The 14,480-nt window shown below is 44.1% G+C and overlaps 1 protein-coding gene across 2 annotated transcripts in view; it reads left to right on the plus strand.

The window, feature by feature from the left end:
- Nucleotides 1–14,480, plus strand: part of LOC130256990 (serine/threonine-protein phosphatase 2A regulatory subunit B'' subunit alpha-like) — a 49,123-nt gene that overhangs the window by 9,219 nt on the left and 25,424 nt on the right. For both annotated transcript variants that reach the window (XM_056499181.1, XM_056499182.1), the window contains exon 2: nucleotides 2,628–5,049. In XM_056499181.1, coding sequence (XP_056355156.1) covers nucleotides 3,085–5,049 — 1,965 coding nt within the window. In that variant the 5' untranslated portion in view covers nucleotides 2,628–3,084. The remainder of the gene's footprint in view (nucleotides 1–2,627; nucleotides 5,050–14,480) is intronic.

Below are 14,480 nucleotides of genomic sequence, written 5' to 3' on the forward strand. Positions count from 1 at the left end.
CAGCAGAGGCAGGAGGCAGCAATCCTGTGTTGGCCTGGGCAAATTTGTGTTTGCACTGTGTTGATTTGTGATAGTGCCAGAGGAATACAGGTAAACTGGAAAAGGATTAGAGAGTGCAGCACTCATTGCATAAACACCTAAAATTGTTATTGGGCATGGCTGGCAATACAAGGTTGGGGAAAAAAAAAAAAAAAAAGAGTCCTTTTAGGTTGGGAATATGGGAGACCTTTTCCTTGAAGGAATAACCTTACAGCTGCAGAAACTTTATTGCTTGAAGGTGGCTTAAAGCATTAGAGAAACTGGCTTAGTCACTGATGTGGTGGGAGGAAACTACCCTTGGAGGAGTGACAGAGGAGAAGGAGACAGTGAGTAATACATTATTACCCTAATTAAGAAATAACTTAATCAAGATGTAATTATTGCCCAAATTAGGTGTAAACCCAAGCTGTCCTTTGCTGCTAAAAGGAAGACTAGGCTCTCCGTGTTGTGTGTGCCACAGAGGGAGGAAGGAGCCCTTGGGAAGTCCTATGCTTTTTGAGAAGCAGTATTAAGTCTTAATCAAACTTGTTGTCCTGAAGGCCTCTCCTTTCTCTAAATATTTTATAGCAGTCATTTCAGGAAATGCCAGAAGGCTTGTCTGAAGTTGATGGAGGCTCAAAAAAGGAAAAGCAGCAGACCTCTTATCCTGATGTGTTGAAGGGAGTCTGTGGATCAGTGGACTTGTTGGAGACCTAGCATGAGTTTCCTGACAGAGCCCATGAAGTCACTGGGGAGGCAACTTTTTCAACTGTGGCTCTGACTTAGCAGAGGGTTTAGCACACGTGACAGTGAAGCCTGAGAGGAGTGAGTGAGTGGAGGGTGTGAAGTGTGTTCCCTGGGTTTGTGAGTGATGGTGTGAAAAGGGTTCTGCACACGCCCTTTCTCCACTGGCACCTTGACTCACTGCAGTGGCTAGAGCACAGCTGGTACCTGTGCTTGTCCCTGGGCAAGGGGCACAGCTGGTACCACTGCTGTTCCCTGGGCAAGGGGCACACCTTGTACCACAGCTCATCCCCTGGGCAAGGGGCACACCTTGTACCACTGCTGTTCCCTGGGGAAGGGGCACACCTCATGCCTCTGCTCATCCCTCAGGAGAGCCCTCCCGTGCCGGTGGGGCTTTAGGGCAGTGCCAGTGGGTGTGGAGGGGAGCAGGCCAGGACAGGAGGAGCTGAGGAGCTGCTTGGCCCGCGGCTGGGATGGGCAGGTGGCAGCCTGTTACAGAGCCCAGCATGGCAGCTAGCTCTTTGTCCTGAATGCAATCTTTTCAATGCTTTATATAATCCAAAGAACAAAGTGGGAAGGGATCTTTACCTCTGCCACTCTACGTAACTGCAATGAGCAGAAATGGCACATCACAAATTCTGTTGAACACTCTTGAATCAGTGCTTCTCGATTTTAAATTAAAGCTTTAAAATATCTAAAATGTGAACGTTTAGGCTTGTGCTCTCCCCAGTCGGTAATGACAACAGCACCAAGCTTTAGGACACTTGCTTTGTGTGTGCTGTGTTTGTCCAGGCTTTGAGCTAAGTTGGTGGGATGGAACTGTGGGGAGGGCAGTGCTTTCATCAGGTGCAAGCCTGGCCTTTCACAATGCTGGATATTTGCCTTTGAAGAAACCAAAATAAACCCGTGCTGTGGAGTGACTTAGCTGTGTGATGTAATACTGTTTTATTAAATAGATTTCTGTTTGTACAGGAATAGAGGGTGCTCAGAATTTCACTGGGGTGTTTTCATTTGATTGTTCATGTATTAAAAAAAGATGAGGTTATGTCTAAAATTCAAGACCCTTAAATCTGAGATATGCTTTTTTTCATAACAAAGTTAAACAGCTTTTGAGGTTTTTTTCTGGTGCAGTTCTGACCATGATGATAGGAAATGCAGCTGGAAATGACTGTGCTAAGTGTAAAACACTCAATTCCTAGTTTTCATAGGCTTAACCTTTATACAAATGTTACTGTCCTCAATATCTACATCAGTGAACTTACTGTATTAAATATGCTGCTGTTCATGGATTGTAAGAGAAACAGTTATTCCTCCTTAAAATATATTGCTATGGTCCCAGAGACCTTGGTGAAAGGCTAATGGAAGCCAATGTGGCCTTTACTAAAGACTGTGCATTCTTAGAGGCATTCTGCTACTTTGCTGCAGGCTTTTTGCAGCTTTTTATAATCCAGAGATCTTGGAAATCCTGTAAGTGCTTTTCTCTACTGCCCTTTGCCTTATCTTTAGAGCCTTGGAAAACAAAAGGCAGAAATTCACAACAGGATCAGAATGTTTTGCTCTACTTGAATTAAAGGTAATGTTTTGCTCGGTCTGGGGAAGAAAAAAAGCAAGTCTGAAAAAAAATTAATGAGTGGCTAAAATAGAGCTGTTAAAATGGCAGCACACAGACAGCCTGTGTATAAATATAGGCCAGCTCCTCAGCACTGCTCTTATATGGTAGATCTGAGTGAAAGAAGACTATCAGCCTACTCTGTTCTGTGTGGGCCTGTGTGCTGGTTGTTCTGTCTGTGCCAGATGTTTGGTAGTAGACAAGGCTGCATAATACATGACATTCATTATGACTGTCACCTTTATTTCTATTGTAGGTACCTGTGTCACCAGTGTGAGAGAGGAATCTCCCAAGCACACTTGGATTTTTTGTCTGTACATGCTACTGGATTATCTACCTTTTACTGACCCACGCAAAAACAGAGAAAAAGGATCGAACAGAAATTCTTGACTTGTCACTTCTGCCTAAGAACTGACTGGATTTTATGGCCTCTGCTGGAGAAGCTACCTGGACCATTAGAAATGGAGCAGCTCGTGCTGCAGCTCTGCTGAGCAAGGCTTTCTGCATAGAATAAGAGCATCAAGGTGCCTTAAGTTAAACCATATGCAAGTTGCACTGGTTGTTGTAACTCTGTTGCTGAAACCACTCCAGACTTCTCCAGGGCTTTCCAAGGTAGTAGCTCCTCACACTGTTTGGATGTTTCCAATTGAGATTTGTATGTTTTCATCCAATCTGGTGCGGCTGTGAAAAGTGAGCTTTTCCCTGTGAAGTTCATGGTGAGTTTTGCAGCCTCTCTTCCCAGCGTGATCTGTGCTATGGCAGCGACCTACAGGCTGATGGTGACTTCAGTGAACTGCTACAGCAATGTGGTGGTAGAGCAGCACTCCCAGCACACTGTGCACTACTGCACAGGCTCCTGCCAGCTCCTCAAACAGGGACTCAACTGCATAGTTGCACACCACAGTGTCTGTGCAGAGCTCAGTGTCCAAGATGCCAACCTGGACTATAAAATTCCTCTTCCTGAAAATGGTCTTGCCTTGGCTGGAAATGAGGACTATCACCAAATGCTCCCACATAATCCAAGAATCAAGAAGGGGTCTTCAGTGCAAGCCTCCAGCAGTTTAAAAGACATTACTGGTGAGGCAATAAACCTTGCCAGTGGTAAAATAAAGGAATTCTCCTTTGAAAAGCTCAAAAACTCTTCCAGTCATGTGGCTTACAGAAAGGGAAGGAAAGTTCGGTCAGACTCTTTCAACAGACGATCCTTTGATTTTGACTTGATTTATGGGCACTTCAACAATGATGAGAACTGCCCTCCATGTGGCTTTTTGCAGAGTCCTTCACCTGTGGAGAAATGGCAGGAGAGCAATGATGCTCCAGAAGTCACAGTGAATCCTGTAGTTCCCTTCTGCCCTCATTCCTTCCCCGAAGAAAACTTCATTACCCAGATTTTAGAAAAACACAAGCTAGATGGTTCTTCTGGGGGGGATATTAAGGTGTGCCTGGACATCTTGCTCAAGTGCTCAGAGGATCTGAAAAAGTGCACGGACATAATCAAGCACTGCATCAAGAAAAAGTCTGCAGATGTTGTTGGTGGAGGGAACAGCAATGATCCCCTGGCTAATTCAGAGATGATATACATGAATCTGATGACAAGATTTTCTTCCTACCTGAAAAAGCTGCCCTTTGAGCTGAAGACTGCAGGGCAGAGGGAAGCAAGTGACTGGGCAGAGCTGATGAACTATTTCCATGGCTTGCAGCAAATTCCCTTTCCCCTGGAGCAGCCACCCAGGTATGAAGATATCATTCAGCTGCCATCCTCAAGTGCAGTTCCTCTCGTTCCACCAGGTCAGAGTGAGGTGACAAGCACCTCCCAGTCCATCCAGACAGGTACTGTGAGCTTCACCTCCAACTCCCTGCCCAGTGTCCCTCCAGAGAGCAGCGTGAGAGCTGTGAAAGATGTTCTACCTCAGTCACCAGCCCCGAACCCTTGCGAGTGCACATCTGCCACTGAGGCACTGTACATCGAGGAGGAGTCTGATGGGGACAGAGCAGCAGGGACAAAGAAGGCAGAGCAGAAGCGGGGCTGGCAGGGGCTGGAGTGCAGCTACCAGCAAGCTGCTGGTTCAGACCTTCCTGCTGGTGCTAAAGCAGAGTGGGTCAGGGCAGGAAATGCTGCTGAGAAAACCGCTCCTTTAAAACCAGTGTCGGAACCTGTGTTGTGTGGTGCCCAAGCTGCTGTCCCCAAAGGAGCCCAGACATGCAGTAGGGTGGACAAGGAGGAGATAGACAAACTGCTGCTGGACTTGGAGTGCTTCTCACAGAAAATGGAGAGTACTCTGAGGGAACCCTCTTGGAGGGAGGGTGAACCTGCCTCACTGCATGTGTCTGGCAGGCAGGGTAGGCAGGCTCCACCTCTGGCTCTTGAACCCAAAAGTAAACCTGCTGATCCCCCTTCTTTGTCAAAAATAATGGAAACCAATGGTCATAAAATGGAAGAGGATGACAAAGCCCTTTTACTGCGTATCCTGGGAAGCATTGAGGACTTTGCCCAGGAGCTGGTGGAATTCCAGACAGGCAAGGGAAGTTTGTCCAAGGAGAGGGAAGTGATGCAAATTCTCCAGGAAACTTTATCAACTCCTTCACAGTCCCTGCTTGCAGGGCAAAAAAGCCATGTTGGGGCTGCCTCCAGAGACTCTGTCCCAGCTTCAATTCAGCAGGCCCCAGAAGTAATAAAGGTAAGAGAACCAAACATTTGATGGGATAGTGAGTAAAACAAACATGGGAAAATGTGGGGAGGGGTGTGGGGAATTACATCTAAGTAAAGCATTGTGCTTTGAATTCTTCAGTGTGGAATAATGTGTTCAACCTGGCAGAAATGTAGCCTTTATTTAAATACAAACAAAAAAAGGAAACTGAAACCCATGAGAAAATAAAATAGGTTCTGACATGGAGTTTCACTATTGAGCTTGATACTTTCCTGCTGGTGCTCCTGTAGACTGTTTTGCTTGTGGTTTAAATGGGTCCCTTATAATAGGGTGTAGTAATAATTACTTTAATAAGTATAAATAATTACTTATTTCTGGAACTAAGTATTGGACTAACTCTCAGCAGTTCAGTGAAAACTGATTCTTCCACCTCTCCCTTTCCCACCTCTGAGCAGCCTTTCTTGTTCTCCTCATCACTGGCTCCTAAAGAGACCAATCCTCCATGGGGCAAAGGACAGAATCTCAGATGATTTAGTTTTGCTTTCCCTTTCCCCAGTGCATGGAATCATATGGAGTCTGCATTGCTTGTATCTCAGATGAGGAGTAGATTTTCCCAGGAAAAAGAGTCTTGATGGGAGCCAGCTTTAGAGGGAAGCCAGGGCTGTCTGTTGAGCACTCAGTGCTTTTTGTTCAGTAAATGGCTGCTAAATTTCAAGAAAACTTGTTTCCATACTTCCAAGTAGGCAGTAGCTGTAGAGAGGACTATCAGTTTCCAAACTCCCCCTTCCACATAGGCACTGAAAAACTGCCCAGGTTGTAAGTGAACTTTCATGGCTTCTTCCAGTTGGAGCTTAATTTGCATGTTTTCAAAACTGGCCACTGTTGTCCAAAATTTGATGCAGGTCTTAAAAAGGGTGCATGGCTTGTGTCTTACCCTACAGGATGATGCTGAGATCCATTAAGACCAGGCTCTCCAAGAGTTTCTGTTGTTGCTCTGGGCAACTTTGCTTACAGAAAATGGTATTTTGATATTTCCAGCAAGGGAAAGAATATTTTTCCTCAGAGAGTGTAGATTTAAACAGCTCCATAATTTCTAAATAATGTCTTGTAATCTTGCCTTGTACATTATTTTACAAAATTTTCTGACTTGTGAGTTCAAACAAAAACGTGTTTGAAGTGTGGCACTGGTTTTGTGGCAGATTTTATGTAGTGCTTGAAAATGAGATTCATTTATGCTGCCAAGTGGCTTCTGAGTGTGGTGCTTTGGCAGGTTGTGTTCCCCTGATCCCACCTAGCTGTGTGTTGGTTTGCTCCCAGCCTGCCTTCTATGGACCTGTGCTCCACATCTACTAGAGCTCTGCTCCTCCATGCAGTGACACGACCCTTGCCTTGTGCAGGTGCCCAGAACCAAAGACCCTGGGGGAGAAGAGCTTTTGGGGAGGCAGCTGGTCCCCTCAGCAGTGGGCTGCTGGCTCTGCACTTGCCCTGAGGTTTGCTGTTATTTGTGGCACAGATGTGTCCCTTGCTAGGTTTAGCATCTAGGGAATGCATCCATATTCCTGGATCACTCTGGATGTAATTGAAGATGCATGTGGATTTTCACTTGGTATTGCACGTGTGCCTCAATTATGCAAAGTATTTGTTGTATTTTCTTAAGGCTCATAAAACTGTTATCAAATAGCTGGGCACATGCAGAAACCACAAAGCTCTGAGTAATGAAAATGCAGCACATCTTTTGTTTGTGAAGGTTGTGACAGATTTAATATCCCTCAAATGCTAAGCAATGAAAAAGAAGAGGGAGAATCCTTCAGACCAGGCTGTTCTCTGGCTCAACTGGCCTCTGTTAAGTCTGTGCTAACTTATATCAGCAACAGACTTCCTCTTTATCATAAAGCAAATTATCCTCCTCTACAGAGAACAATAGGATTACTTACCTCTTCATCTTCAAAATCCAAATATTTAGAAACTAGGAAATGAATACTCAAGAAGTCCATCAATTTTGCAGAGCACATAATAAGGGCATCACACTTTTTTTGGGCAGGCCAGGAAGCATTGCATACTTTTAGACTGTCCAACATTTCCCATTCTGAGATCCAGTTTTCCGTTACTTATCTCTAAACCTCCTAACTATTTGTTTTGGGATTTCCTGTTCTCTGTACCTGTCTTAAGCCTGATTTTTTTGTATGTTGGTTTTGAAAAAAATAGTTCAGTGAGAGCAGTGCAGTTGCCTTTTAGAAGTCAGCAAGCCCCCTAGTACTTACCTGTATTTTTGTCTGTAGTGAGGAGGGCTGTAAGGATCCTGGATGGACACAGGCTTGAGGGAATTGGGGGAAACTGGGACCAGTAAGCAGTGAAGAAGGTGGAGGTGGGGCTGTTGGGATGCTCTGAGCTGACCTGCAGAAATACTGAGTGTTGGAGTGTGTTGGAAGGTAGATTTACTTTGAGTAAAATGTCATATGCAAAGTCCTTGGAGAAGTCAGTGGTGGATGTTTTTGACCATCATCTCTCTGTTGTCCTGTCACCTGTACAGGTTGGCTGATTTGACAAAGTAAAGTCAGCTAATGCTTGGAGTGGTGCTCTAGTGAAAGAACCCTAGAAAAATCTATAAGCTATGTGGTCCTTCTGTTTTCAGAACTGTGTGAGCGGTGCAGAGTCCTACTGCATGTTCCGCTCATGTGTTGTATTTTAAGAGCTGTTGATTAAAGTTTATGAATAATTTTGGGAGCAGAGGTCAGGGCCAGGCTTTGATACAAAGAGACCCTTTTGTTTTGTGTCTCTCCAATGTTGGGTGTCTCCTCAAAAGGGCTACTTGTGTTGTAGTGAGCCAGAAAGAACAGTTCTGCTTCCCATTTCTCTCTTCTCCATGCCTCTACTTCCTGTTGTATGGTTCTGAAGCCTACTGACTATGGTGCTTGTATGCAAGTTAAACCTAACCAACATTTTTGTTTTCTGCCATCTTAGTAAGTGGAATAACTCAGACTGAGGTCAGATGGATGATCCAATCATTTCTGACCAGGGACTGTAGATCTGGGAGCAGAGGGTTTGTGGGGTTAATAAAACCACCTTTATAACCATGTTATATCTCAGGTGTGGAGCCTGGAGTGAAGTATCCAGAGGCTGTTCTCTGTTTCCATATTTCCTCTGGGTGGGCTCTAGGTAACATCTGTCTAATTCTGCCTCTCCTGGATGACTGATGGGGTGGGTGTTCCTGGAACTCTCAGAAGGTTCTTAACTCCCTGCGCCCTGAAACACCATCTCAGGGCCACACGCTTTGCATTTTTGTATCAAAATGTGTTCTTTGCTTAAATCAGGGGGCTGTAAGAAGGCTCTGAGCAGAATTAACTGTTTCTGAATCATAGAAAGTCAAGGTTAACCTTGCAACTTTGTCATTCTGCCCCCTCATACTTTTGTGCAGTTCGACGTTTTGCAAATGTAATTATATTTTTATCAAGGATCTTGTAATTAATTGTAAATTAATTGGGTGACTAATTGTAAAAAGTGGCTTCTATAATGTCACAGTAACTTTCTTTGTTCTGAAATAATTGTATGTTCTCAAAATATATCATAAAACTTCCTGGAAAATCAGCTTTCAGCTTACACATGTTAAAAATTGTTTTGATCAGATATTGGTAATATCTGTCATTTAAGTTATACACACAATCTGCATTGCTTTCAAACATCAATTATTCACTACTTCTCAACACAAATAATGAATAACTTTGGGCTTTTTTTTCTGTTGGTAATAGTTACTGAAATAAAAAGAAATATTAAGTGAATCTAAAGTATCTCAGAATGAAAGGCTACTAATAGAGGCAATCTGGCATCTCTCACCTTTAACCTGTGTCACCTACAGCAAGGAGGGATTTTTGGGTTTGTGCAGTTGGTCTGGCTGTTGAGACCAGACTTTTCTGCTATGGGTTGTGTCCAGTTGACTATGAAGCTGTTGAAACAAGATTATTACTGTCAATTTCTCATAGTACTGCGTGTTTATATCTGTATTTATACCCACTTTGTGTGTTTTGAGGATAGGAAGTAGCATGCTAGAAACCTGCTATTCCAAAACATTGAATTACAGACACAGTGAGCCTTGCCTATGGATTACTTGTGTTTTTTCAGGTTATCAGTGAAAACCTCCCTAACTTCTGAGATTCTTTGTGACTCGTTAATTTAAGCATGAAAAGTATTTGGCTGTGCTGGTTTTGTAAAGTAGGAGCTAGTGGCTGCAGATTAGTGTGTCTCTTTAATGCATACGTCTGTCAAAGTTCTCTGTAGCTGGTCTGCATGTAGTTGGAGGTCAGAGAGGTTCCTTGGGCTTCATTTCCTCTGTAGGCTGTAAGCAGAACATGAAGTAATTCATCACTTGCCACAGATGATTTACAATAAATCACCTGCTGACATGGTGCTGCATGAGATCTGCAGCACTACCAGTACAGTGCAGCCTTATGGGCTCTTTAGGCCTTAATGTTTAGAAAAAAATTGTCAGAGTAAGAAAAACCAAATTTGTCCCAAATGTATCGCATATGGATCTGTGTATCCTTTATTTGGTGGCAGTTCGACTTCAAACATTCCTGCCTGCCTTTTTCTTTTTGGAGGTTATTTTTTCATCCCCATCCTCTTTGTGCCACTCTGTTAGGCTTTGTATTCTTATGGGCTTTATGTTAACTTGGGGCTTTCTACAAGAACCCAGGAGAAGACATCAGAGGCACATGTCCAATAAAAGCTTTCTGTTGTGAGGCTCACTGAGATCTTTGCATTTCAAATGCAATCCCTCAATGAGAGCAAGCCCCTACTAGCTCGAATTTGAGTGTTTTTCTGTGTTGCTGGACTTAGCATCCCGGCAGAGCAGCTCATATTTTACAGTCAGGTAGGGGAAGCACTCCACAGGATTCTTTTGTGTGGGAAGAATTGGATTTAGGCCCTTGTTCAGCACCATTCTCATGATAAAAGAGGGAGAACATACTTCTAACAAGCCTAGACAAAGTCAGAGCAAGAGTTTGAAGTCTGCTTGCTCCAAGTTGTGCAGAGAAAAAGTAGGCTATTGTCCCCTGAGAATTGCTTTGCCTCGTGAGAGTTATGGGGAATGTGAATAATAAGAATGATGCATTTTGATGTCTTTAGGAAACTGTTTTCTTAAGAGCTGCTCGGGAATGACTGAGCTTATTATCCAAGATCATCCTTATGTGCTTGCTTGGCATTAAAGGCACTACATGATTTGCTTTTTCCAGCAAGAAGGGAAAAATGATGTTTTTTGAAAATTACAGCCTTCAGTCAAGAGTGGGAACTAATACTGCTCCTCTGCTTCATCACCTCAGCAGCAAGGACCTCAAACCACTGCCATCCCACAGGCAGGGCCCTTGACTGAGCATGGTTTAACTCTAGCTGAGCCTAACTGACCCAGGGGTGCCCCTCAGGTCTCAGCACTGGAGCACACAAACTAGGAACTATTGAGGAAGATGGTATATTTAGCCACTTCTGCAGGGCATCTAATTTTAGAGCTCTTGGTAGTGGTGGTGGGTGCTTCCTTTCTCATGTCACCCCTGGCCTATTACAAGCCAAGGACAGATTGTCTGTCATGTAGCCAGCAGGGAAATAGATTCACTTGTAGATCATGTTTCTCAATTAAAGTATTACAAGAAGGCAGAAGATCCTGGTGGTACTGAAAGACACTTTGAATATTGGTTAAAATAGGAAGCTCTGGCTTCAGGAGTGAGATAAAATTGCTAGATGTTGTCCTTGTGAAGAGAGAGAAGACATAATATGTTGAAGCCATTTGTCCTTTTTTGCCTGTAAAAAATCAAAACCAAGAAAGCAACGTGCTGGTCTTGAAGTGGTCTCCTACAGAGTGCCCCTTCTGGGAAGGTCAACATCTGCTTAGGAGCTGCCCAGGATGATGATCAAGGAGAGTTCTCTGCGGAGGGACCCAGACCTGGGAGGGGAGCTAGCTTTCCTTGCCAAGGGCTGTGACTTTGTTCTTCCATCTCGCTTCAAGAGGCGGCTCAAGGCCTTCCAGCAGGCCCAGGTTTGGATGCTTGGCGTTTCTTTATCTTTTTTTCTTTGTATTTTTTTATTGGATCAGAGAATCAATCTGTGTCCCCTCTAGGCGTGTCTATTTGCAGAAAGTTATTTGCAGCTAGATACCAGCAGGTTTAAAAATAAACATTCCCGGCTTAGATTGCAGAGTTAAAATGTCTTTGTAAACAAGGGGGGAAATTAACAGCAAGGATAGTGACTTAATAATGGGGAGAATATTGTAAGACTTAAGTATTTTCTGTGAGATTTTTTTATATGGTTGCTCTGAATGTTGTCTCATGTTGGAAGAGCCACAACGTTCTGCTGTCTGCTGTGAACCGTACAAATCTGTGCAGACCAGCCTACCTGGTTTTGCTTTTAATGATTTTTACCATCCCAAGGTGCTTCTTTGTGCTGTTTCCTACCCTCTCTTTACTGAGGCTGAAGGAGATGATAGAATCATTTAGTCTGGAGAAGACCCTGAAGATCACAGAGGTGTGGCCAAAGAAATGGAAATTGTATCACAGCTGTATGTTTTTGGTAAATGACAGCAGCTGTAATCGCTCTCTGGAACAACTGACAAAAGATTGGATGTGCTAGGATACCAAATGGACATGTAGTCACTCCGGATTTAGAGGGCTCACAATTTGCTGAAATCGGCCCATCTTGAGCTTTATCTATATTTAAATAATAGATGACCCATTGAGGAAGTTAAAAAGTTGAAATTACGAGCAGTGCAGCTGTTTCCTAAGAAACAGCATTAAAATTGCTCCAAAACATACTGTGGCACATTTTTTCATGCGTTCTGGTGACACGTTAAAGTACATCTCAGAGGTTAATCTCTGGAACGTGTGTTTTTCGCTCCCTGGGGGAGAATTGGATGAGGTAATAATGTGCAGTAATGGCTTGGGCGGGGCTGAGCAGTTTGGAGAGACTGTCAGGAACCACAGCACAGCTAAATTCCCTCTCCTGAGTTGGTCTGATCACTAACAGGGGTAGGGAGGGATGAGACCTCCGGGTGGAACAGCTGGAAAAATGGACGAGGCTTTGGTCCACGAGCCCTCTGCCTGGTTTGAAGCAGGAACACTTTCACTGCTGAATGCCTTGGCAAAGACTGCTCTGGGGCTGCGAGTTCAAGGCAAGTGAAACACTGCAGTGGGCACTCGCAATGTTCAAATAAGATGGTATTTTTCTTCTTTCCTTGCTCACCGTGTTTCACCCTTCTCTTGCCTTGGGCCCCATGTGTCTTTCTGTGAGCTGGCTTAATTCATAACCCAGTAGAATATCATCAGCAACAAAGCCAAGGCTGTTTGCTGCCTTTCCAAGGGGGTGAAATCGGTTCCCAGAGTGTCAATGGACCTCTAGAGGTAGAGGGCAGGGATGGGAGCTCTCCCACATGGCAGCAGTGAGGTGGTTAAATGTTGTGCCTTGTGGGGCTGTACCTGGGGCTTGGGATGAGCTGAGAGTAGAGGTAAGTGGGCCCAGTAAGAAAACAGAAATGCTGGCAGGTGATAAGGTGGTGATAGGGAGCAGAGAGGTGAATGAGAGCTGCTTTGTGGAGCACAAGGATGTTGGCCAGGAAGGGAGGGAAGAGAAGGGTGTTGGTAAACTTCTATCTCAAGAGCTGGAAATTTCAGTTCTTGTGCTTATCCTTTTATTTATTTATGGAAGGATCAGAGAGTCTGCTGAGAGGAAGGGAGGTCTCTAATCCAATATCTCAGTTGTAGGAATACTATTTCTAACACTGGGTCACATCAGCACTGATTTTTCCTAAGGATAAGGATTTCCCCAGCCCCTCTTGGCCACCTCTTACTGTACTTCCCTTCAGCCTAACCCTCCCAAGTTGCAGTTTGGTTCCATTGTCACTGTAACTGCACTTCCAAGAGCTGCAGGCTGTGTTTAGCCCATCCCTTGGCTTCCCCTTTCCCTACCTAGCCAAGGCCAGACCTAAGTGTATACTGCTGCCTGATCCTGAGCCCAGCTTTCTGACTTCCCTCCTTTACATCTCTGGCTGGTCTCTTCCTTTCATGTTTTTTGAAATGAAGGCCCAAAACTGGTCCCAGGAACCCAGAAGCAGCCTCACTAGTGTCAGACAGAGATAATAACTCCCCATGTTTTCCTGACCTTACTCCTAAGGCAGTCCAGGACATCATTTGCCTTATTGTAACAGCCCTCGCTCACTGTCCCCTGCGTCCAGCCCTTTTCTGCAGGGCTGTTGCTCAGCCATGGGTTCCCAGCCTGAACTGGTGCTGAGGGCCATGCCCAAGATCTATAGATCCACTGGTCAGTGGAGGCATGTGAGGCCTCTGTTTGCAAAACTCAACTGGATAAGGCCACGAGGAACTTGATCCAACCTTAGAATTAGCACTGTGTCTACTCCCACCTAAATCCTTTTGGGTTTCTGAGTTGCTTAGGAAGAGTTTGTTTTCTTTTTTGTTTTGCTGTGATTGGACTTTGTTTCTGCTGGTGAGTTTGTTTCCTACAAGAAAATATTCTCTCCAGAAATGCATTTTCTCATAGCTCTGTGATGTTTGGAACCATGTGCAGATGAGCCTTTGTTCTTGCTGTCCTTAGAAATGGGTAAGAAAGAGGCAGCAGGAAGATTCATTGATGGGAAAGGGCTTCAGGGAGGGAAAGGAAGATAAAGTCTGGGGCGAGAGATACAAACCAGTGCTGGAGAACTGATGAGCTTTAAGAAAGATGGCTTGTGTCCAGGTACCATCAGACTTCAGGAAGACAGTAACTATGAAAAATGAAAGGAGACATTAAGTCAGCATTGTGGACTGCGAGAACCCAGGCTGAGTCACTGTACCCTAAAAAAGCAGATTACAATATCCCATTTGGAAATAAAGCAAGAAACTGGTAAATATATTATCTAGGACCCTGTTGGAGCCTGGGACCAGGAGGAAGAAGTAGGAAGAATTTGAGCACTTGATGTGATACTGCTTTCTTCCATGGAGTTTTCTGCTGGGACTGGCACATCCCTGGGAGACAGGCTGGGGTGGCAGAGCTTTAGTCTGTGCTTTGTTTGTGTAGCTACAATGAGGCTGTAGTTCTGTCTGGTTTATTTATAACACAGATGTCACTATTTTTGTCTGCCCGTAAATAAACTGTATGGCTGGCAAAAGGTGATATAGTGGATGGACAGATTTTAGTTAGGGGAAATTACAGAATGCTACGGAGTGATATTTAAGAATGGCCTTTAATCTCACCTTTCTCTTGAGTAAAAAGAAAAAAAAGGTTTATCTGTTAATTATTGTAACAAAGCTGAAAGATTTATTAGACTATTTGTCATTTCCTTTCTTAGTTATTCTCTCTGAAAATGCATATCCCTGTTGGAGAAGTGTGTTCTGCTAGGCAAACAGTATTTAAGGCTAATTTTTTGCAATAAGAAACTGTTTATTTCCAAGGAATTTCCACAGAATTTCCCGTTATACCACTTTCTTAAATTT

The sequence above is a fragment of the Oenanthe melanoleuca genome, chromosome 9 (genome assembly GCF_029582105.1).
Source record: "Oenanthe melanoleuca isolate GR-GAL-2019-014 chromosome 9, OMel1.0, whole genome shotgun sequence".
NCBI lineage: Eukaryota > Metazoa > Chordata > Aves > Passeriformes > Muscicapidae > Oenanthe > Oenanthe melanoleuca.